The sequence below is a fragment of the Vipera berus genome (genome assembly GCF_964194415.1).
Source record: "Vipera berus genome assembly, chromosome: 2".
NCBI classification, from domain to species: Eukaryota; Metazoa; Chordata; class Lepidosauria; order Squamata; family Viperidae; genus Vipera; species Vipera berus.
The window spans coordinates 11,387,115-11,412,586 of NC_138203.1; the positions used below are offsets into that span (position 1 = coordinate 11,387,115).

At 52.1% G+C, this 25,472-nt stretch overlaps 1 protein-coding gene across 1 annotated transcript in view; it reads left to right on the plus strand.

Annotated features, from left to right (window-relative positions):
• Positions 1-1,182: 1,182 nt before the first annotated feature.
• LOC308661434 (uncharacterized protein) overlaps positions 1,183-25,472 on the plus strand; it is a gene marked incomplete at both ends in the record, with an annotated part of 53,467 nt that continues 29,177 nt past the window's right edge. Inside the window, 2 exons of the mRNA XM_081316361.1 lie at positions 1,183-1,290; positions 1,778-1,973. Of these exons, the coding sequence (XP_081172487.1) occupies positions 1,183-1,290; positions 1,778-1,973 (304 nt within the window). The remainder of the gene's footprint in view (positions 1,291-1,777; positions 1,974-25,472) is intronic.

Below are 25,472 nucleotides of genomic sequence, written 5' to 3' on the forward strand. Positions count from 1 at the left end.
AGATGGAGGGAGGGGCAGCCAGCAGTCTGGTGTTCTTGGTGGCTCGTGGAACAGTGCTGAGGAGAAGGGAGGATCATTGAGCAACCGAGAGAAAACGAAAGGAAAACGCCTTTAAAGCGAGGCTGCTGCGGATTCCGACGTTAGGAGGAGGGGAGGATGAGACCCTCAACCGACACACCTGATGGGGGGGGGGGAGGGAATATCTCCGCTTTCTCACCTCCCGCTTCCAGACCAACTTCCTTCAGCGGAGCGCTTTGCATTCTGTTCTTCAGTCGCTCTGAGTTTTTTCGGAGAAATTGCCAGCTCCCCTCCGCCCCCCCCCCCCGCGCCTCCTCTCCCAGGTGGACTGCAGAAACTGCGGAGGGTGTGTGTGTGGGGGGGGAAATTTGCCTCTTTCCGGGAAGAGCGAGGAGTAAGGCGGCCAACGCCACCGGGGATGAGGAGCCGGGCTTAGCGGGGAGCGCATTCTCTCAGCGCGGCAGCCCCGCAAAGCGGCGGTTTTCGCCAGAACCGGAGAAATATTTCCCGGGCTGGAATGGAACCCCTGAAGCCGGCTGCCTTCACGTCCTCACTTCTTCTCGGCAGCCGCACCGCGGCTTACCCCAGGCGGGACTTCTAGCCCCGTCCCTTTCTCCCGGGCGTTTTCCAGGGCTGTTTGGCTGCAGGGGACATTGAAACGAGCATCCGGGCTGCCAATTCGCACGCCAACGCGTAGATCGCCTCGGGCACAGGAAGGCGAGCCAGGAGGGGAAAGGAAGAGGAGGAAGGCGAGGTGCCGGCCGGCAAAAGTGTGGGGAACGGCGAGCCTCGCAGACCGAGCAAGCAAACGTACAAAAGGGTCTCTCTCTCCCTCTCCCTCTCCCTCTCCCTCTCCCTCTCTCTCTCTCTCTCACTCACACACACACAGACACGCGCGCGGGGGGCGGGGGAAAGAAGCGCTGTGGACAGCCAGCCGGTGTTGGGTTAGCCGCGGTGGGGTTCCCGAGAAGAAGTACCCCCCCCCGCCGCCCTTGCTTCCGAAGCGCTGCTCAGCGCTCGCAGAAGGCCAGAGATTTCGCAGAAGCGTCCGGGGCGGGGAGCCTGCCCCTCCCAGTCGAGGGCGGTGGAGGGAGGCGGTGCGAGCGGGGCTTCATAAGGGGCGTCCCGCTTGGGGCTGGCACGTCTAGATTCCTGGAGACCACCATGGCGATTGTCCTGGCAGCACTGGGGCTCCTCGCTTTCCTGCTCGGCTGCTCCGGAACCTTTGCCGAACCCCAAAATTCGGAGCGAGCCGCCAAGGTCAGATGCGGGGTGGCGGGCGGAGGGTCCCAGCCTCCCCCAGGAACCCACCCCCACACACACACACCCCAGCTCGGCTCGGGTGGGCGGCAGGAGCAGCTGGTGGGAGTCGCGGGCTTCGCAAAGGGCGCCGCTTCCTCGGGGTTGATGGCACCTGGTGCCGTCGCGCTGAGCGCCAGAAGCCCTGGATCCCCAACGGACGGACGGACGCCCGTCCAGCCGGGGCTGGTTCTCTCGCTCTCTTCCCAGATGGCAGAGCGATCCTTCCGCGGAGTGTCGACCCGGACGCGGTCTGGCAGGCGCCTCGACCGACGAACTTGGGGGACGCCGCCTTTGGCAGCCCCACCCGGCGTGGGCAGCCTTGGGGGTCGGGCACGTGGGAGGAGCGGGTGTTTTCAGATCCCCCGGAGAAAATGGGAGTCAGAGTCTCTACCTGTTGGACAGCTGGGCTTAGCTAGCGCCGAGACCCGTTTCCCCTCCCGCTCTCCTTTAGTCCTCCCTGATCGGCACCTGGAAGAATGACCTCAACTCCACCATGGAGATCAACAGCGTCAGTAACACGGGAGTGTTCAGCGGCGTCTACAAAAGGGCAGTCTCGGCCTCCGACAAGCCCATCCCGCCATCCCCGCTGCAGGGCATCCAGGACCAGGGGCGCCAGCCCGTCTTTGGCTTCACCGTCAACTGGAACCTCGATGGTAGAGCCACTCACTATTTGGTGTGGAAGCAAATCGAACGGGGGGGGGGAGGGATTCTAGTAGATCGCCCCTTCCTTAGATCCACCTCTTGCAGATTTTTTCACTGAATGTCCCCCTCCGCCCCCTATCAGCTGGGGTTGGCAAAATTTTGGAGCCCATAAAACTTTCCCAACCTAAAATAGCATCAGTGAGTGGGGGCCTTTATGGGAAATATATCCCCCCCCCAATTGGTACAACAACTTTTGACCTGCCAGTGAGTCTCTGGCCGATTCCTCCCTCAGAATCCTTCGCCGTCTTTGCTGGCCAGTATCTGATGGACAAGAACGGAAAGCAGCAGCTGAAGACAACCTGGCTGCTGCGTGAGAAGGTGGAATCTGCAGCAGAGGATTGGGGGGCGACCCGGTAATGAAATGCAGGGGCTAAACTGGTTTTTTTCTCTCCCCCCACCCTCCCAAAGTGGCTCTTGAAAGGACGGTCCAACGTTTTCCCTCTCTCGGGGATCTTTCCGCACCCAGGGCTGAGCAGCTCCTGCGGGAGAGGCTGGAGACTCCGTTTCTCCCACTTCCCCCACAAAGAAACACAGCAAAGCTTTTGATGAGGTTCCCCAGGTCCCTCTCACTGAGAAGTGTGGTTTGGGTGGCACCACAGTCTGGGTTGCCCACAGCTGGCCACCCTCAGAGTTGGCATTAGTTGCTCTACTCAAGTTGGAGAGCAGTAGCCCAGCACAGCTTCACATTTGTATGGGGCAGAGAGGCCACCTGGGTGCCTTCCCTGAGCTCATGGCCTGCAGCTCTGCTGCTCCCCACCAAAGAGGCCACCTTCTCGGCCACTGCTTCAAGGGAGGCCCCCAAAGGCCGAGGAGAATTCGCCCAGCCTGCTTTGGGTCAGTATCCTTCCCCTCATCAGATCTGGCCTGTCCTCCCAGGAGAACTAGCAGAGCTTCCGTTTGTCATTCAATTTCCTTTGTCCTCCCTTTTCTTTGTCAGGTGGAATGGGATGGAGGAAATTGGATGCTCAGCCTTGGGGAAGGGACACCAATCATGCCACCATGAATTTTGACATTTCTGTGCCCCCTATTTCATTTTAGGGTTGGCACAAACACCTTCTACCGCAGCAATTGAGAGGGTGAAGAGAGCAAGGCTTCCCTGGTTTCTGTCTTGGGGGAGAAATGGGGGGGTGACCCTACTTCACCCATCAGATGCTCTTGTCCAATAAAATGTTTCCCTGAGCAGCATGGGCCTCCCTGGTCTTTCAGAAGCTCTCTCAGTGCCACTCTGCAGGTTTCCAAGAGAGGCTGGGTAGGACCCCCATCTGGGGGAGGGGCTCAAAGCTAACTCTGGGGTACAGAGTCTCTACTTGTCTCTACTCCTGCTCTACCATTGCTCTGCACTTTACATGGTGTTTGCACTTGAAAACCTTGGGAACCTGCAGCTAATCCACTGAGGATCTGGCCTATTAATTTATTAGGAAATTATTAAAGGCTTTTTGCAAAGGAGTCATGAACTAGCTTCACCCAGACCTGGTCTATCCTAATCACTTGGCCTAAGGATTGCTTGACATAATCATTGTTAGAACCAGCAGTTAGCTAGAACCTATTTCGACACTTACCTGAAGAAGCCACAGAGGTTGGCCACAAACCCTTCAGTTATAGCAATTGGAATTGCAATCAAGAATTTGCATTCTCTGTCGTCCCCTTCTTCTCTTGCCCTCAATCTTTCCCAGTTAGAGGAACAAGAAAAAGTATTTTTTTCTTGTTTTTTTAATTTTTAAGCATTTTTGCTTAAAGGTCCAGAGGTAAAAAGCTCCACCTTAGCATGTCAAAAAAACACCCCAGAAGTGGAGAGCTTATTTTATTTTAATAACTTTTTATGGCAACTATCTCACTAATACGGCAACTCTGGGTGGCTTGTTGTTGTTGTTAGCTGCGAAGTCGTGTCCGACCCATCGGGACCCTATGGACAACGTTCCTCCAGGCCTTCCTGTCCTCTACCATCTTCTGGAGTCCATTTAAGCTCACGCCTACTGCTTCAATGACTCCATCCAGCCACCTCATTCTCTGTCGTCCCCTTCTTCTCTTGCCCTCAATCTGTTCTGAACCAGCCAACTACCGGCCTTGTAATAAGGCAAACCCCTGTTCAAGCAGTAGAGACTGGAGAGCGTCTGAGGTTGCAAAGCGTCTGCCAAGTTTAATTCACAAGCAAAACAACAGAACAAGAAACACAGGAACTTGAATCCTCAAGCGGAAGGGTTGCTTTCAGCAACCAGCCCCTCCCCAAACACTCCTTTTATTTAGAGTTCAGGGCGTGGTCTCCCTGTGCCTCCTCCCGAGGAGTCCCACAGCCTTTCTTTGTTTGTTCCTGCTCGACTGCCTCCTGCGTCGGGCGTCCTTGAACAGGGCCAGCTGTGGGTCATCATCCTCCGCACTATCGGGCTCACGCAGCTGAGAAGAGGGCCCCGGCTGAGGGCTCTGCGAAGCCTCCAAGACATCATCAGCCGGTTCGTCTTCCACACCCTCCTCCTCCCCCTCATCTGAGTCATCCGATACATCTGAACCGGCTGCCGGACCCACCGGCTGGCCCTGAGTCATAACACTATCCCGCACCGCAGGGCCCTTCCCCCGGGGCTGCCGATCCGGATGCGGTCGGGATGGGAATTGTTCGTGAAACGCTGTCACCAACGCAGGGGCATGAACGGCGGTCGCGTCTTCCCATGTGAAGTCCTCCGGCCCGTACCCTTTCCACTCGATCAGGTACTGGAAGCGACCTTTCAGCCAGCGGGAATCCCGGATGCTGGCGACCTCGTACTCGGGGGTGCTGCCTCCATCACGAGGTCCTGATGGGGGAGGTTCCGCTTGGCGAAGTGGACAAGCCGGTTGTTCGGGGACCAACAAGGACCGATGGAAGACGGGATGCACGCGCAGGGAACGTGGCAGAGTTAAACGATAGGCGACCGGATTGATGATGGCCTCGACTGGGAACGGTCCAAGGTAACGGTGGTCCAGCTTCCTCACCGGCCGAGTGGATGGTAGGTTCCTGGTGGACAGCCAGACCCGATCCCCCACCGATAGTGGAGGCGTATCCCTTCTCGACCGATCGGCGAACCTCTTGTAGTCGGCCTTGGCCTTCTCCAGCTGCCGTCGCACCAACCGATGGATCGCCTGTAACTCCGCCATGAATTCGTTCGCTGCCGGCTCCGGTGAGTCCACGGGAGAAAGGGGGAAAAACCGGGGGTGATAACCCACGTTGGCCAAGAACGGTGTCATCTGCGTGGAGGTGTGCTGCGAGTTGTTAAAGGCAAACTCGGCTATGGCCAAATAGTCCACCCAATTGTCCTGCTGCAGGTTAACGTAGCAGCGCAGATACTGCTCTAAGATGCCGATGACCTTCTCGGTACCCCCGTCGGTCTGAGGATGATGCGCGGACGAGAGGCAAACCTTAATGTCCAACGCCCGCATCAACTCCTGCCAGAAGCGGGCTGTAAACTGGGCCCCCCTATCGGAGACGACTCTATTAGGAAGGCCGTGCAGCCGGAACACCTGTTGGATGAACATGCGACTAGTGGCGCGAGCTGACGGTAAGCCGCGACAGGGGATGAAGTGCGCCATCTTGGTCAACATGTCCACCACCACAAACACTGTCGTGAAGCCGGAGGATGGGGGTAGATCCGTCAAAAAGTCCATGGACACAGCCCCCCAGGGTCTCTTGGGTGTTGGCAAAGGCTGCAGTAAACCAGGCGGGGCCCCTGTCGCTGACTTGGCCTGCCTGCATGGGATGCAAGAGGTGACATAAGACTGGACGTCGTGTCGGACTCGGGGCCACCAGAAGGTACGGGAGACCAGGTTCAGAGTCTTGAACAGGCCAAAATGCCCCGCAGCCGGGTTATCATGACACTGGCTGAGGACGAGTCCCCTGAGTGGCCCTCCCGGAACATAGAGCCGGTCACGATAATACAGAAGTCCATCCGTGACCGACCAAGGCGAATCTGGCCCCACCTCTTCCTTCCGCTGAGCCACCCACGCCTCCTGCTGCTGCGCCTCCCGGATCTGAGCCCGTATATCCACCGGCTCCCGCACCGCAGCAAAAGACTCGACGGGGATCACTGTCCTGGGCGGAAGCTTGTCTTCCACTCGGGTGTACTCGGGCTTCCTGGACAGAGCATCCGCTCTCTGGTTGTGCCCGCTTGGTATGTACCGCACCCGGAAGTCAAACCTCGCAAAGAAGAGGGACCACCGGATCTGGCGTTGGTTCAAATTCCGAGCGGTCTGCAGGCTTTCCAGATTCTTGTGGTCCGTCCGGACCTCGATTTGATGCCGCGCCCCCTCCAGATGATGCCTCCAAGCCTCGAACGCCGCCTTGATGGCCAGCAGCTCCTTCTCCCAGATGGTATAGTTGCGCTCCGAGGGATTCAATTTCCGAGAGTGATACGCGCAAGGGAAAAGGGTACCGTTGGGCGTCGCTGCCTGGAGTAACACGGCCCCAATGGCAATGTCGGAGGCGTCCGCCTCCACGACAAACGGCCGTTGCGGGTCAGGATGCTTCAAGATGGACTCCTTCATGAAGGCGTCCTTCAAAGCTTGGAACACCTGTTGTTCGGGGGCGTTCCACTGGAACCGAGTCTTCTTCTGCAGGAGCCGGGTGAGGGGGGCTGTCAAGGCAGCAAAGCCAGGGATGAATGTTCGATAGTAGTTGGCAAATCTAGAAGTCGCTGAACATCCTTCACGCGACGCGGGGGTTGCCAACTCTGCAACGACTCAACTTTACTCGGTTCCATGGCGATGCCCTCAGGAGAAATGCGGTGACCCAGGAAATCGATGGTCACCTGGTAGAACTGGCACTTCTCCAACTTGGCAAACAGCCGATGTTTCCGGAGGCGCTGCAGGACCTGACGGAGATGCTGATGATGCGCTTCACGCGACGGGGAGTAAATCAGGATGTCGTCCAGGTAAATCACGACAAACTGGTCCAACAGATCTCGAAAGATGTCGTTCATAAAATGCTGAAACACAGCGGGGGCGTTGGTCAGGCCAAACGGCATCACCGTGTACTCGAAATGTCCATAGTGAGTACCAAACGCCGTCTTCCACTCATCACCCGGCCGAACCCTGACGAGGTTGTAAGCTCCACGCAGGTCCAGTTTCGTGAAGATCTTAGCCTCCCGGAGTCGGTCCAAGAGCTCGGGGATGAGGGGCAGCGGGTAGCGGTTACGCACCGTGATGGCGTTGAGTTTCCGGTAGTCACAGCAGAGCCGTAACTCGCCCGACTTCTTTTTGACGAAGAGCACGGGCGCAGACACTGGCGAGGACGAGGGCCGGATGAAACCACGAGCCAAATTCTTTGTCAGGAAGTCCCGCAATGCAGCCAACTCGGGCTCCGACATGGAGTACAAACGCCCCACTGGGAGAGGCGCATCAGGGACTAGATCAATGGAACAGTCATAGGGCCTGTGCGGGGGTAATTGGTCCGCCTCTGACTCGCTGAACACATCAGCAAAGTCGGACAGTTCGGGAGGCAAGGAAACCCCTGAGGAACCCTCCACCTGGCCGGCACAGATATGGCGGGTGTGGTCCACGCATTGCAAACTTGGGAAGGTGACCAAGTTCTGAGACCAATAGATCTGTGGATCATGCGCCCGGAGCCACGCCAGTCCCAAGACCACGGGGAAGTGCAGATCCGAAGTGATGTAGAACTGAATGGCCTCCACATGGGAACTGATGGCCATACACACTGGTTGCGTGGCGGCCGTAATAGGCCCGGACAGGAGCACTCGACCATCGATAGTCTCCACCAGCATGGGCGGGTCCACCGGACACTGGGGAACAGCCCATTTGGCCACAAAGGCTGAGTCCATAAAGTTAGTGGTAGCCCCAGAGTCAATTAAGGCATGGACCGGAATCCCCTCTGGCTTGCCAGGAAGGATCAGACGTGCCTCCAAAATCAAATGCCGTGGAGGTTCACAGGCACCGTCGGAATGGCGTCGCTCGGCATGGTCATTGTGGGTCGCCCGATCTATCACACCGTCTAGATCGGGCTCGGGCCGTTTCCCGACAGCAAAGTAGGAGACTTTCTTGGGGCAGGCTTGGTCACTGATGCCCGCTGACGCTTCTTTGGACAAGAAGCAGCCAAATGTCCAGGGTCCCCACAGTAAAAACACAACCCCCCCGATCGTCGTCTGTCCATTTCCGTCACCGATAGACGGGACCTGGCGGCACCCAGCTCCATTGGCTCCTCCCTCTGGACTGGGGGCTCACGCTCAACAGGGGCGGCAGGGGTCTGTGGGGTGGCACGGCGACTCTTTCGCTGCTGCAGCCGGGCATCGATCCGCAGACAAAGATGGATCAGCCCATTCAGGTCTGAGGGAATGTCCACGCGGGCCAGCTCATCCAACATCTCCTCTGACAAGCCATCCTGGAAGGCATCCACGAGCGCAGCCTCATTCCAGGCGGAATCCTGGCTAAGCAGCCGGAAATCGCTGATATAGGCCTGTAGGGGGCGCTGACCCTGCCTCAGAGCTTTCAGGCGTCGGGTGGCAGTCTGCGCCTTAATTGGGTCCTCGTACATGAGGCGCATATGGTCACAAAACCCCCCAAAGTTATCCAACAAAGGGCTAGGCTGTGCCAGCAGAGGTGTGCCCCAACGAGCTGCATCCCTCGACAGAAGGCTCAACACGAATCCCACCTTATCTCGGTCAGTGGGGAAATCAGCTGCTCTCACGCTGATAAAAAGCTGGCATTGTCCCAGGAAGGCAGGAAACAGTTCTGGATTGCCAGCAAATTTATCCGGCATAGCTATCTGACATTTCCTCCTGGGTGGGGGTGCAGCATGTACCTGAGCTTGCAGTTGAGCCACCTGAGCTGCCAGCAAAGTGAGTTGCTGGGTGAGCTGAGCATTCTCGGCAAGAAGCTGCTCCATCGTAGTAGTAAGGGGTGGGAGGCTGAAAGCAAACTGTTCTGAACCAGCCAACTACCGGCCTTGTAATAAGGCAAACCCCTGTTCAAGCAGTAGAGACTGGAGAGCGTCTGAGGTTGCAAAGCGTCTGCCAAGTTTAATTCACAAGCAAAACAACAGAACAAGAAACACAGGAACTTGAATCCTCAAGCGGAAGGGTTGCTTTCAGCAACCAGCCCCTCCCCAAACACTCCTTTTATTTAGAGTTCAGGGCGTGGTCTCCCTGTGCCTCCTCCCGAGGAGTCCCACAGCCTTTCTTTGTTTGTTCCTGCTCGACTGCCTCCTGCGTCGGGCGTCCTTGAACAGGGCCAGCTGTGGGTCATCATCCTCCGCACTATCGGGCTCACGCAGCTGAGAAGAGGGCCCCGGCTGAGGGCTCTGCGAAGCCTCCAAGCCATCATCAGCCGGTTCGTCTTCCACACCCTCCTCCTCCCCCTCATCTGAGTCATCCGATACATCTGAACCGGCTGCCGGACCCACCGGCTGGCCCTGAGTCATAACACAATCTTTCCCAGCATTAGGCTCTTCTCCAGTGAGTCCTTCCTTCTCATTAGGTGGCCAAAATATTTGAGTTTCAGCTTCAGGATCTGGCCTTCTAAAGAGCAGTCAGGGTTGATCTCTAGGACTGATCGGTTTGATCGCCTTGCAGTCCAAGGGACTCGCAGTAGTCTTCTCCAGCACCACAGTTCAAAGGCCTCAATTCTTTGGCGCTCAGCCTTTCTTATGGTCCAGCTTTCACTGCCATATATTGCAACTGGGAAGACCATAGCCTTGACTATACACACTTTTGTTGACAGGGTGATGTCTCTGCTTTTTAGTGTGCTGTCTAGATTTGCCATGGCTTTCCTCCCCAGGAGCAAGCGTCTTTTAATTTCTTGGCTACAGTCCCCATCTGCAGTGATCTTGGAGCCCAGGAAAATAAAATCTGTCACTACCTCCATTTCTTCCCCATCTATTTGCCAGGAATTGAGAGGGCCATATGCCATGATCTTGGTTTTCTTAATGTTAAGTTTCAACCCAAGTTTTGCACTCTCCTTCTCCACCTGCAACAAGAGGCTCTTTAGTTCTTCTTCACTTTCTGCCATTAGAGTGGTATCATCTGCATGTCTTAGGTTGTTGATATTTCTTCCGGCAATCTTAATTACAACTTTTGATTCATCTAGCCCTGCCTTTCTCATGATGTGCTCTGCATATAAGTTAAATAGGCAGGGCAACAGTATACAGCCTTGCCGGACTCCTTTCCCAATTTTGAACCAATCAGTTGTTCCGTGTCCAGTTCTCACTGTTGCTTCTTGGCCCACATATAGGTTTCTCAAGAGACAAATAAGATGGTCTGGTACACCCATCTCTTTAAGAACTTGCCAGTTTGTTATGATCCACACAAAGGCTTTAGCATAGTCAATGAAGCAGAAGTAGATGTTTTTCTGGAACTCCATAGCTTTCTCCATGATCCAGCGTATGTTGCCAATTTGATCTCTAGTTCCTCTGCCTCTTCGAAATCCTGCCTGTACTCCTGGTAGTTCTCGATCCACATACTGCTGGAGTCTAGCTTGTAGGACTTTAAGCATAACTTTACTAGCATGAGAAATGAGTGCAATGGTGCAATAGTTTGAACATTCTTTGGCACTGCCTTTCTTTGGAATTGGAATGTAAACTGATTTTTTCCAATCCTGTGGCCACTGTTGAGTTTTCAAAATTTGCTGGTAAGTTGAGTGTAGCACTTTTACTGCATTGTCTTTTAAGATTTTGAATAGCTCAGCTGGAATACTGTCACCTCCACTAGCTTTGTTGTTGCTCAGTTTTTCTAAGGCCCACTTCACTTCACATTCTAGGATGTCTGGCTCGAGGTCAGTGACCACCTCATTGTGATTATCAGGGACATTAAGCTCATTCTTGTATAGTTCTTCTGTGTAATTTTGCCACCTCTTCTTAATCTGCCTCTGTTAGGTCCCTGCCATTTTGGTCCTTTATCATGCCCATTTTTGCATTAAACGTTCCCTTCATCTCTCCAATTTTCTTGAAAAGATCTCTGGTCCTCCCTATTCTATTGTTTTCTTCTATTTCTTTGCACTGTTCATTTAAGAAGGCATTCTTATCTCTTCTAGCTATTCTCTGGAATTCTGCATTCAATTGGGCGTATCTTTCTTTTTCTCCCTTGCCTTTCGCTTCCCTCCTTTCCTCAGCTATTTGCAAAGCTTCCTCAGACAGCCATTTTGCTTTCTTGCATTTCTTTTTCTTTGGGATGGTTTTGGTTGCTACCTCTTGTACAATGTTGTGAACCTCTGTCCATAGTTCTTCAGGCACTCTGTCTATCAGATCTAATTCCTTAAATCTATTTGTCCCCTCTACTGTATATTCAACAGGGATATGATTTAATTCATACCTGACTGTCCTAGCGCTTTTCCCTACTTTCTTTAATTTAAGCCTAAACTTTGCAACAAGAAGCTCATGGTCTGAGCCACAGTCAGCTCCTGGTCTTGTTTTTACTGACTGTATAGAGCTTCTCCATCTTTGGCCGCAGAACATATAGTCAATCTGATTTCTGTGTTGACCGTCTGGTGATGTCCATGTGTAGGACATGGGTTGTTGGAAAAGAGTGTTTGCTATGACCATCGTATTCTCTTGACAAAATTCTATCAGCCTGTGCCCTGCTTCATTTTGTACTCCAAGGCCAAACTTGCCTGTTATTCCGGTTATCTTTTGGCTTCCTACTTTAGCATTCCAATCCCCCATGATGATAAGGAAATCATTTTTTGGTGTTAGTTCTATAAGGTACTGTAGGGCTTCATAGAACCGGTCAATTTCATCCTCTTCAGCACCGGTGGTTGGGGCATAGACTTGGACTACTGTGATATTGAATGTTTTGCCTTGGATTCGAACTGAGATCATTCTATCATTTTGAGGATTGTATCCCAGTATTGCTTTTCCTACTCTTTTATTGACTATGAAGGCTACTCCATTTCTTCTGAGGGATTCTTGCCCGCAGTAGTATACCTGATGGTCATCTGAATTAAATTCACCCATTCCTGTCCATTTTAGTTCGCTAATACCTAAGATGTCGATGTTCAGTCTTGTCATCTCTTGTTTGACCACGTCCAGCTTTCCTTGATTCATGGATCTTACATTCCAGGTTCCTATGGAGAAAAAATCTTAGCATCAGACTTTCCTTTCACCTCCAGACACATCCACAGCTGAGCGTCCTTTCGGCTTTGGCCCAGTCGCTTCATTCTTTCTGGCGCTACTAGTACTAGCCCTCTGCTCTTCCCCAGTAGCATATTGGACGCCTTCCGACCTGAGGGGCTCATCTTCCAGCGTCATATCGTTTTGCCTTTTGGTACTGTCCATAGGATTTTTCATGGCAAAGATACTGGAGTGGTTTGCCATTTCCTTCTCCAGTGGATCACGTTTTGTCAGAATTCTCTGCTATGACCTTTCCGTCTTGGGTGGCCCTGCACGGCATAGCTCATAGCTTCATTGAATTACGCAAGCCCCTTCGTCACAACAAGGCAGTAATCCATGAAGGGGCTGGGTGGCTTACAATGTAATAAAAGTTAAAAAGTTCTAAAAACAATTGAAACTAGAATAAAAAGATTTAAAGTTAAGTTCCAAGGTGATGGACAGCCTGGGGGTAAGAAACCTCTCTACCCCATGAGACACCCCCAAGGTACCCTACTCTGTCAGGGCCCCAGGCTGAGCAGCAGAGCAAGGTTTTCAGGCTCTTCCAGAAGGCCAGGAGTGTGTGTGTGGGGGGGGGGGTTGGGGGGGTAAATCTCACCATTGATGGTAGAATATTCTTGGGCTGGGGTGCACAGAAGAAAAGGCTCTTCTCCTGGAGCCCAGCAGCAGAAATTCTTTGGCTGATGGGATCCAAATTAGGCTGCTTCCACTGGAACGAGAAGGACCAGCTAGTCCAAGTGGGGTGAGGCAGTTCCTCAGATACCTCACCTTCACTAAGTGCACCCCCCATGCTTATTATGGGATGTTACCCAGCTGCATGTGTCTTCAGCAGATCAGGAACAGGTAATGAAATACCAGGAAATTCTCATCTGTTTAGGACTTACATTACTTTTATTACAAAGTTACAGTAACAGAACTTTGCAAGGCTGAATCCACCTCCCTCTCTTCATCTTTGTGAAAAGGAAGAAAGTCCTTAGGTCTGAGACCCTTCCTCAAATTTCATTTCTGCCTTGGACACATTTTTCCCCCCAGAGATCATCATCTCTGTTGAGGCTCTTCCTCCTGTTTCCTCTTGTAGCCCATTACATCACCATGGAGGTGCACCAGCAAATAGGTAAACTGAGGCACAACTGGAACAGATGCTCACAAGAGAAGATAAAAGCAAAGGAAAAAGGTGGGCAGGCGGTTCGCTGGGTCAGTCGTCCAAGGAAGGGAAAGGAAAGAGTGGATCTGCTGCCAGGAGGACCTGGTTGGAGATGAACAAGGAAGATGATAAGGTGAGGTGAGATGAGATGAGATGAGATGAGATGAGATGAGATGAGATGAGATGAGATGAGATGAGATGAGATGAGACAGGACAGGACAGGACAAGACAAGATAACCTCTATTGTCATTTTTTTACTGTGGGCACAACGGCACACATCAAAAATGAAATTTAGTTGCCCGCTCTCAAAGTGAAACATACATGACACACACCTAAAACATACTATATACAACATATGTATAGACCCACACCCCTACATATGCATAACAATAAAATATTAAATACTGTCCATCTTGAATATATAACGGAAGGAGGAAGCCTGAGAGATCACAAGGTTAATGCTGTATGGAATGAAACTATGGCTGAATCTGGATGTTCTGCTATGGATACCACAAAGCCCCCTCCTCCCAAAAGGTAACAAGGAAAACAGGTCGTGAAGAGGATGTGTAACGTCCCAGACAATCTTGCAGACCCTGTTCATGTGACGCAGAAAATGCAGGCGCTGCTGTGCCCGCTTCACCAGTTTCTCACTGTTGAGCGACCAAGCCAGCCTACTGGTTAGCTGCACACCCAGGAATTTGATGCTGGTAACCATCTTCACAGGTGAATCATTAATGCACAGAGAAGTGTGGCTGTGCCTGCCTTTTCTGAAATCGACAATCATCTCTTTGGTTTTTCCGGTATTTAAAACTAGGCTGATTTCCTTACACCAGTTCACCAACCCTTCAACCTCCTTGCGGTAAGCTTCCACCTTGTCATCATGAATAAGGCCCATGACTGTTGCATCATCTGCGAACTTCACAATATTGTTGGTGGCAAACCTAGCACAACAGTCATGGGTCAACAGGGTGAACAGCAGCAGACTTAGGACACAGCCTTGGGGAGAACCTGTGCTCAAGAAAATGGTATTAGAGGTATTTGTTCCAACTCGCACATATTGGGGCCTGTTGGTAAGAAAATCCAGAATCCAGTTGCACAAAGGAGTATTTAAGCGTAAAAGGCCAGTTTGTCTACTAGATGCTGGGGAATGATTGTGTTAAACGCCGAACTGAAGTTGACAAACAACAAAAACACATGAGTATTTCTTTCCTCTAAGTGCTTCAAACTCAGATGGAGAACGGAAGAAATAGCATCCTCCGTACAGCGATTTGGTCGGTAGGCAAACTGAAGCAAATGCTGGCAGGAGGCTAGATACAATAATGTCCTTTATCAGTTTCTCAAAGAATTTTATAATGGTGGATGTCAGTGCAACCAGATGGTAATCATTGAGGGCTGTAATTGTGGACTTTTTTTGGCACTGGCAAGATGATGGCCGTCTTAAAGCACAATGAGACCACTGTCTGCTGCAATGAGAGATTGAAAATATCTGTGACAACACAAGCCAGCTCATCTGCATATTCCCTAAGGACACGTCCCGGGATATTATCTGGGCCTGCTCCTTTCCAAATGTTAAGTTTCTGGAGTGTTTTCCCGATACAGGTCAGGATGGGGCACAGTTTTCGTGACAGGAGGGCAAAGAGCAGAGCTGCTGCTTCCCTGGGTCTAGATGGAGCTGGGCAGAATCACCAGCAGGAATCAGGAGACAAGAGAGAGGGAGGGGGAGGGAGGGAGAAAGGGAGGGAGGGGGAGAGGGAGACAGAGACATAGACAGAGAGAGCATAGGTGAGTTGAAGTCTCCAACTCAGGTTGTCCAGGAGTCTGGAAGGAGTCATGGGGGCCATCTCAGTCCCATCATATTTTAGTGCTTAGCAAGACAAACATGGGTTTGGGGGTGACCCCAAATCAACTTGATATTTTTTGACACACTCTCTGATTTAGTTGATTATGGGAATGCAGTGGACATAATGTACCTTAACGTCAGCAAAACGTTTGACAAATATCCATGAAATCCCGGTGAAGAAGAGGAAGGCAACTTGTGGCTGACCTACGCTACCATTAAATGGTTTTAGCCGGTGGAGAGATCAAAGCCAACAAGGGCGTATCGAAGGCTCCAGAATATTGGACACTATAAATTTCTGTTCCACCTAACAGAACGTTGGCCCTGGTTTTAGACCTTAATGGGTTGAAAAGCCCCCCCTTTTGGGACCCACTACAAGGAGGTCTTTTTACTACCTCTATTAGTGTTTCCCCCCCTTCTTTGGCTTTATAGTTTAAAAGACTGTTTATCAAGTCTCCCTGACCAGATCAATTTTTAATCTTGTGCTAGTAAAAATGTGTCACCCACACTGTTATGGCACAAAGGGGAGATTGTGGGAAGTCAGTCCCTCCCAGAGAAAGAAATATTTCGGGGGATATTAAGAGGCAGAATATTATATTTCCCCAAAGGATCTTAAAGGCAGAACCCCCCACCCCCCAAGTCTCTCTGCCCCAAACAGAAACCAGGCCTGCAGAAATGCAGATGTGATAATTTGCCAGAAAGATTGAAGCCAGGAAGATGGGATTAGAAAGACAAAGATCCCTAGAATCAACAATCCCTCAAACCAAAAAATCCAATACAGGACATAGGCATCAACCACAGCCCCAGGGAAGCAGGATATGACCTTTGGGACATACCAGGATTGACCCACCACCATCAGAATACCAGAAAGGTACACTCAGACTCAGGTCAAAGTTCATGCCACAGGAACAACTCCAAACAAAAGCTCAAGAAGGTATAAAAACCCACCACTCCCTACTACATTTGGTCAGCTTTCCCAGAGCCATCTTTCTGTCTGGCTCTCCTCTTCAATAAACTCCAACCTTTTTTCTAAAGCAGTCTCCATTTTATTTATTCCCAGCTTGGACCCTGATGAAAATTTTTCTTTCAACACCTGGAACCCAGCTGGCCGCTGCTATGCCAATAAAACAAGGCTTCTGTTGCCCTGGAAACATTTCCTCCCCCCACCAGGGAATCCAGGCCTCTACACCACCGCTGCTCTTCTGCCCAACGGGGAATCCCACAAAGGTAGAGGAGCTATGGGGGTGGATGAGACTCCTGTTCACCTTCCACCACCCCCCAGCTGCCCAATTCCGCCCCCTGCGCCCCTCCCGGCCTGGTAATTCACCTGTCCTCTTCACTGCATTGGTAGGAAAAGGCACCTCGGAGTGCCTGGAAAGTGTCCAATTACTCCACTGGCAGGCAGATCACAAGGCCGGACTGGGGCTCGGGGCTCAATGGGCTGGTGGTCGTCTCAGGCAAGGAGGCTCTGGCGTTCACACCACAAGGGGCAGAACCCAGCAGCAGAAAGCCTACTAGTGGGCTTTGCATGATCTGCTGGACGTAGAATACCCAGAGGGAGCTGGTTCCCTCAACTCCCTATGGGAGAGCCCGGCTGCCCAGGGATCCTTGGCCAGGCACACATTTATTATTTATTTATTTATTATTTGGATTTATATACTGCCCCTCTCCGAAGGGACTCGGGGTGGTGTACAGGGCAATTAAAACACTATAAATAACACATAATGTATAAAAATTAAAATAGAATTAAATTAAATAGCCCTAAACAATAAACACATTCTAAAATTTAAAATTTTTAAAATCTAAAATCCCAGTCCCTCAGTCCAGGCCGGCAAGTTCAAATAGCCAAGTCTTCAGGTCGCGGCGAAACGAGCGAAGGACGGGAGCCATCCGGAGCTCAACCGGAAGCTGATTCCAGAGGGCAGGCGCGCCCACAGAGAATGCTCTCCCCCTGGGGGCCGCCAGTCGACATTCCCTGACCGACGGCACCCTGAGGAGGCCCTCTCTGTGGGAGCGCACAGGGTGATGGGAAGTTGACGCCGGCAAAAGGTGCTCCCGTAAATAACCCGGACCCATGCCATTTAGGGCTTTATAGGTCATCACCAGCACCTTGAATCTCATCCGGAAGACAACTGGAAGCCAATGCAGCTCGCGGAGCAGAGGTGTTACATGGGAGTATTGGGAGACCCCCATCACAACTCGCGCGGCCGCATTCTGCACCAGCTGGAGCCTCCGAGTGGTACTCAAGGGCAGCCCCATGTAGAGAGTGTTGCAGTAGTCTATCTGAGAGGTCACGAGCGCATGAGTGACTGTGCGCAGGGCATCCCGGTCCAGATAGGGCCGCAACTGGCACACCAGGTGAACCTGGGCAAAAGCCCCCCTGGTCACAGCTCCTATATGATCTTCAAACTTGAGCTGTGAATCAAGGAGGACGCCCAAGTTGCGAGTCCTATCTACGGGGGGTAACACCTCACCCCCTATAGATAAAGATGGAATAGAATGGACAACCCAAGATGCCAGTATGCACAGCCACTCGGTCTTGTCGGGATTTAGACGAAGCCTGTTCCTCCCCATCCAGACCCTCACTGCCTCCAGGCAACGGGACATCACGGAGAGGGCATCACTGAGTTGATCTGGGGTGGAAATAAAAAGCTGGGTATCATCAGCGTACTGATGATACCCCACCCCAAAACCACGAATGATCTCACCCAGTGGCTTCATATAGATGTTGAACTGGAGAGGTGAGAGGAACGACCCCTGAGGAACTCCGCAAACGAGAGGCCTCGAGGTCGACCTCTGTCCCCCTGCCAACACCAACTGCGAACGACCCAGAAGGTAGGAGGAGAACCACTGTAAAACAGTGCCACCCACTCCCAACCCCCTGAGGCGCTGCAGTAAGATACCATGGTCGATGGTATCAAAAGCCGCTGAGAGGTCTAATAGGACTAGGACAGAGGAGCAACCCCTGTCCCGAGCACGCCAGAGATCATTCACCAGTGCGACCAATGCCGTCTCCGTGCTGTACCCAGGCCTAAAGCCCGATTGGTAGGGGTCCAGATAATCCACTTCCTCCAGGAACAGAGGAAGCTGATGAGCCACCACACTCTCAACAACCTTCGCTAAAAAGCGAAGGTTGGAGACCGGACGGTAGTTATTCAAAATGGCCGGGTCCAGAACAGGCTTCTTGAGGAGGGACCTAACCACCGCCTCCTTCAAGGCGGGGGGGGAAGCTACCCTCTCTCAAAGAAGCAGTTATTACTGCCTAGAGCCAGCCTCGTGTCCCCTCCCGAGCTGCATAAACCAGCCAGGAGGGGCACGGGTCCAGTAAACAAGTGGTGGAACTCAGCTTCCCCATGATCCTGTCCACTTCTTCCGGAGTCAAAGGATTGAATTCTTCCCAAGTAATATTCCCAAGACCGCTCGATTCCCCATCGTCAGACTCTGCCCAGTCGGAGTCCAAGCCGGCCCGAATCTGAGCGATCTTGGCCTCTGCCCAGCTCCCTTCCACCGAACTCTCTGTGTACCCTTGCTATGGCCATGCGGCCATCCGATTGCATCTCCTGCTTGTATCCAACAGAACCAGCATGGAAGTGGAACCCATGGAAGCAACGTCTCAGTCTTGGGAGGCAACAGCAGTGGCGGCGGAGGAGGAGGAGGAGGTGGCGCCGATGCCCAGCAGCACATCACCCACGGCTCGTGAGGTAGAGGAAGAGCTGATCCTGCCCACTTCCACCTCCCTGCAGAGTGATGAAGACACAGTCTTGCCGCGCTCGACCTCCTTGGAAGGGGAGGACGAGCTCCCAGACACCTCTCTGCCCTCCTCGTCCGAGTGGCCAGAGCCACAGGGCATGAGTATCAGCGAGCCATCCTCTGTGCCACTCGAGAGCTCCCCTCTCACCTTCTCCTCACTTTCACTCTCACCATCGCCACTGTCCTGGAAGGAGCCCTCCAACGGGCTGGCGCCACAACTGAAAAAAACAGAAAGCCATGGGGAGCAAATCAGTGCCCCGGCTGGGTTGGACCCGGGTGAGCAGACGAAAGGCAAGAAGAAGGGTCCACCAGCGAAGAAGGCCATGCCAGGTCAGTGGGACTCGGCCAGGGCAACGGCCCCCCAGAAGTGCAGCCAGTCCCAGGGCAGGCAGAGCTGGTGGTCAGAGGGGGGGAGGAAAGGACAGAGTGCCAGAGCTGTGGCTCCTTGCCCAGATTGTGCTTCCCTTTGGCTGCCAGGCTGGGCTCTGACCAAAGAACAGTGGGGAGTCCGGCAGCAAAGCGGGTGGTTTCTGACAAAGGCCCAAGCCCAGCAGAGGACAAAAAGGGCACCCACCACCCCGGGCAGGAAGCTTCAGGGACAGGGAGGGGAGAGGGCTGCCCTGGGGGAGAGACCGAAGCAGGGTAGCAGTTTCCACAGCCCCCCAGAAGCAGCACATAGGCAGGGAAGGGAGCAGAAGGAAGGCGGGGCTGGAGAGCAGCAGTGGGAGCGAGGGCCTCTCTGGGAGCCCAACACTGAAGGCAGCAGACACAAAGCAAGGCTGGGAGCCAGGCTGGGGAGCTTCTGAGGCCGGCTGCTTTCCCTACAGGCTACACAATGAGGACCATCGTGCCAGCTGAGAAGGAGGAGCTGGTGTCGGTGGCCAAGGCCATGCACCGAGAGAAATTCACCAAGAACACCAAGGAGCTCTTCCACCTGGAGAAGGAGGCGGCCCTGAAGTCCATCCAGACAGGTGGGTGGGAGCTTCCCTGCAGGGACCCACGGAGTGAAGGCGCTAAGAGCCTCTGTGGTGATGCCAGCCACAAGGACCCTCAGCAAGGACCCTCTTCACAGAATTCTGGGCAGTTGGGCACAGCAACCAGTGGCTGCTTTCTGAGAAGCAGCTTGCATGCTCTGCTTCCTTCTGGTGATGAGGAGGAGGAGGAGGAGGACACTGGGCAGAATCCAAGATGTTTCCCAGTCTGGCATCTGGGATGCCCTCCTCCTCCCTCCAAGAGAGAGGAATGAGTGTTGAGGCTGCTGGGTGGGATTTGAGCTAGCTGAGCCAGAGATTGGGCCCCTAATGGCCATCCAAACAGCCCCCCAGCCTTCTGCAAGCCCCCCCCCCCACTGTTCCTCTGCAGGTCTCTACATTGGCTGGCGCTGTCCTGAATACCTTTGGGATTGTTTCCGGGTGGGTGATGAGTCCAAGTGCTTCTGTGGGCACCTGCTGAAGTTGCATCAGGTGAACGTGGGTGAGTATCAAAGCAGGAGATGGGCAGGAGAGGGCCTGGCTGAGAGTGGTGCCTTGCATCCTGCATAAGATGTCAGCTGTTTTCAGGATGCCCAGATAAGGGAGGGGAGCCCAGACATGGAAGAAGCCTCAGCCACCAAATAAGCTGAAAGTCAGGAGGAATCTGGCTCTTTTGCCACCATAGATGAAAAATGGCTTTCCTCTGGCAGAATCCACGTTTTTGTTCTTGCTGTCTATTTTAATGTCCTTTCACACTTGTTGTTGTTGGTTGCAAAGTCCTGTCTGACCCATCGCAACCCCATGGACAACATTCCTCTAGGCCTTCCTGTCCTCTTATCGTCTTCTGGAGTCCATTTAGGCTCACGCCTACTGCTTCAGTGACTCCATCCAGCCACCTCATTCTCTGTCGTCTCCTTCTTCTCTTGCCCTCAGCCTTTCCCAGCATGAGGCTCTTCTCCAGTGAGTCCTTCCTTCTCATTAGGTGGCCAAATTATTAGAGTTTCAACTTCAGGGACTCACTGCAAGTAGTCCTTGGCTTACAATGACTGTGACCATACTGCTTAACAACGGCAAGTCCCAGTTGTGGTCATTAAGCTATGACAGCACCGTTGTAAAGGCAGGACTTATCAGTTCTGCTCTGCAACACATTGCTTCTTTCCCCGACCCTGCCATTTTGGCCATTCCACACTCTGCTGCTGACCCTTGTCTCTTTGCTGCTGGCAGCCAGCTGTCTTCCTCCACCTGCTGCTGCTGGCCTGGGATCCAGGCACTGAGCCAGGGTGCAACGCTGAGACATGCACAGTGAGCTCAACAGGGTGGCGGAGCTTTGTTTTCCAAAGGGAGGTTGCAGATGGGGAGGGGGCAGTGGGACAAGGGGCTATGGTAGCTCATGTGGCTAGGACACAGAGTCTGAAGACCCTTCTATCGAAGGTTGGAGGAAAACCCAGTGCTGGTGGAGTCTACTCACAGGCCCTCTGCTTGCTCAGCCCTGCCTGCCTTCCTCCTGCAAAGCCTCGCCAAGGGCCAGAAAGCTCTGAATGTGCTGAAGGCCACAGACTGGCTCTCCAGGAGGTCTTCTGCTACACGCCCCCACAGCTCCTGTTAGGCACTGCTGGCCATTCTCCGTGGGTGCTTCTGGTGCACACACTGCAGCTCACTCGGAGGCTGCAGTGAATAGGCTCTGCTGGTGCGTGGCTGGCCTTCATCCCTTGTGGAAGCCCACGGGGTGGGGGGAAGTGGTTTCCAGAAACATCAAATAGGCCAGACAGAGCTGATAGACCGTGTGGTGGTCCTCCTGGAGGAACAGATGGCAGACATGACTAGGGAGGCCTTTGACAGACAGGTGGTGCCCATTCCTGGACTGGGACCCATCGCTTACGGTTGTTCATGCCTTGGTCACCCCCTGGTTGGACTATTGCAACACGCTGGACATGAGATTTGTCTTTGAAGACTATCTGGAAGTTACAACTGGTTCAGGACTTTACAGCTTATATGGTACTGGGCACTCCCCAGTTTGGCCATATAATACGGTGGCCCCCAGTTTCCTCCTGGGTGGAACTGAAGGTGCCCTTTCTATCTGTTATGAGCTCTGGTGGTGCAGTGGTTGGAATGCAGTACTGCAGGCTGCTTCTGCTGATTGCTGGCTGCCAGCAGTTTGGCAGTTGGATTCTCACACCCTCAAGATTGACTCAGCCTTCCATCCTTCCCAGGTTGTAAAATGAGGACCCAGATTGCTGGAGGCAAAAGGTTGTAAACCGCTTAGAGAGGGCTGTAAAGCACTGTGTATATATATATATGTATATATATATATATGTATATATATATATATGTATATATATATATATGTATATATATGTGTGTATATATATATATGTGTGTATATATATATATGTGTGTATATATATATATGTGTATATATATATATGTGTATATATATATATATGTATATATATATATATGTATATATATATATATATGTATATATATATATATGTATATATATATATATATATATATATATATATATATATATATATATATATATATATATATATATATATATATATATATATATATATATATATATATATATATATATATATATATATATATATATATATATATATATATATATATATATATATATATATATATATATATATATATATATATATATATAAAGTGCTATTGCTATCATGCTTAAAGCCCCACGTGGCAGTCAGTCAGGTCATCTGCACTTTCCTAAGGATGTCTTAGGGCTTTCTGTCCAGGAGATCATATGGATGAGTGAATGTTGCTGAGGGAGACGGAGGTCTGGTTCTTATTTTCTTATCCTGTTGTTTTTATTGTTGTCATCGCTGTTGTTAGGTTCCCAGAGTTGTGTGGTGCAAGATGTGTCCTATAGAAATCTTTAAATAAATACAGGAAGTGGACTTACGAAGGTTGCTTAGTGACCATTCAGGGTTATGGGGGATCCCCCCAAAGTTACTGATGACCTGATCCTAAAGTTCCAAAGGTGGTCCCGCTTCCCACAGTCACATGACCACATTTTGGGCACTGGGCAGCTGGCCTGGATGGATTTCTGGGCCTTTGCAGCATCCTCCAGACCAGCAATTTGCAATGTTTCTGGCAAAAATGCCCCATAGTGAATAATGGGCTCACTTAAGGACCATGGCATTCACTTAATGACATTAACTGGATTCTTTTAATGACCATGGTGATTTGCTTAATGGCCACCGCAGAAAATGCTCGTAAAATTGGTCACATGATGATTGGTGTTAATTATAATGATCATGACATGATGGTAATGGGCAGGCTCCATTGTGGTCATAGGTTGAGGACTTCCTGTAACTACATTTCCAGCTCAGATTCAGGCCTGTTATCCAATGGAAGGGATCCACTGTTTCTTCCAAGGGAGGGTGGGAAGCGATGCCAGCCTGTGCCGCAAGTCTTAATGCACGGGGCAGCAGACCTGCGTCTCTTTCCCAAATGGGCAGAAGAAGGCAGAGCTGCCTTCCAACTATCCAAGCGGGGCTGTTTGCCTCCGTCTGCAAGCCATCGTGGCTGTTTCTGTTCCAGGGAGTCGGGTGCATTCCTGGGTCTTCGGAACTGAGCTTCTCTGGTCACAGGCAGGAACCGGCTGCCACAACCTGCTTTCCGCTCTCTCCACCATGAGACTCAAGGATGCATGTAGGAGAGACAGGCATCTTGTGGGGCTCATTGCCCAGCCCAGAGATTCTGGAGTCTTAAAAAAAAGGGGCACCCAACAATGGCCTTAATGAACCCTCGGCCCCATCTTGAATGCAGGGTGGGGCTTTTAAGAGGACTTTACACACCGCCTCTTCCTCTGTCAAATACTGTACCTTGTCCAAAATAAAGCCAAATGTGAGAACTCGAGGGTCCTTTGACTTCCCGCTTAGAGGGGGGTCTTCAGCCAGCTGGCCAGGGTCCCCCCTCCAGAGGAGGCTTTGGGGCCCAGAGGCGCCCCGCTTGCTTTGCCGGGAGACTTGCCATCCTTCCTTTTGGATTCTTCTGCTGAGCGGCCTATTCTGTGTTTCAGAGAAACGAGCCACTGTGCCCTGCACTGTGGCGGGCTGCCGATGCCAAGGATTCCTCTTTGTTCCTTCATGCCCCGAGGAGGTGGGAGAGTTCTGGCTTCGGAGAAGAACTGGCTTTAACGTGGCAGACTGGCGAGCAAAATGCCGGTGCACACACACGCATGAAGAACATGTGCCCATCGGAGCACGGGGATGCTGTGTCCAAGGTGAGCTGCTGGCTCTCTGGCCAGTTTGGGCACCTTCCTCCTCTTAGTGAGCATCTCGAGCAGAGAGGATGTGCCCCCGTGCCCTGGGGCTGCTGAGCATGTCCGGAATGCAATCCCGGTTGCTGCAGCCTTTTTGGACTGGGTTGAAGCCACCTTAATGAGCTCATTGCTTTGGTAACTGCCCTTCCCTCCATCTGCTAAGACCACCCTCTCTATCCAACACACCCCAGCCTGCTGCTCCTCTGCTTCCAGCCCCATCTTGTCTTATTCCAGGGTTTGCTCATCCTGACACCTATCTCTCACCAAGGCAATGTAATGTCCAGCAAGTCCAGGAGCAAATCTGAGCCTCTTCCAGTCACCAGCCCTGCAGAGCCCCCTCCTCATTTGGCGGGCATAAATGACCTTTGTCTCCTGTGGCCCTGGCAGCCTGTCAATTCCAAAGTGGCACCATCTCCCTGAGCTGCACAGCTAGAGCCCCCCAACCCCAACCCCCAACCATCCCAGGCATAGACACTCCGCTCTGATCTGGGCACCGTCCCCCAGGAGCATTTCACTTGGGGCAGCAGCTACTGCAAAGGGGCTCCCCTCAACAAGCCTCCGGGAACCGCCTGAATAGCAGCAGCAGCAACCCATGCCTGACAGCACTGGTGGGGGGCTCCTTTCTCCCTTCATCCACCCCCTCTTCCCGGGCTGAGAGATGGGAGGGGGGTTTACTTCTGATGGTGAGAGTGGAAAGTTATCCCTCTGTGCAAAGCTTGACCAAGAGGCAAGGACAGCCCTCCTGCAGGCAAAGTGGCACCCAGCTGAGGTGGGGGGAGGGGACAATTGGTGCCAGTTCAGGGTCCTCCTGGGGGCTTCTTGCCTTCTGGCCAGGGGGCTCTTGGCTTATTTTTCCAGGAGAGGAAAAGGAAAGGAGTGGAGGAATGCATTCAGACAAGAAGCTGAGCCTACCAGTGCATTTTTATTGTGAGGCTACATTAAGAGAAGCTTGCAAGACTCGAAGTAACCCTGACCCTGACCCATCTCTGAAGATCATCCCCACATACAATTCAGCTGGCCCTCTCAAAAACTCTGCAGCAGCAGGATGGGAGGCCCTCCTTCCCACCCACCCCCTATTCTGAATCAGGCTGACATGTGATAACCAGCAGACATGTGATAACCAGCAGACATGTGCAGAAGCTGGGAATTATTAATATCTTCTGACTATTCTGAATCAGGCTGATTGTATGTGAATAATCCCCTTGTTAAGACTCCTGTAGTCTATATAAGCAGATGCCATCACCCTTAACTGCCCTCTTCAGATAGTTGAACTCATGGAAAACACCTTTATCATCTAGAAATACTTTTATTGCATGTAGAGTAACTTACAGCATGGTGAGTTGCATTAAGATGATGTTGGTAGTATTTCCAAG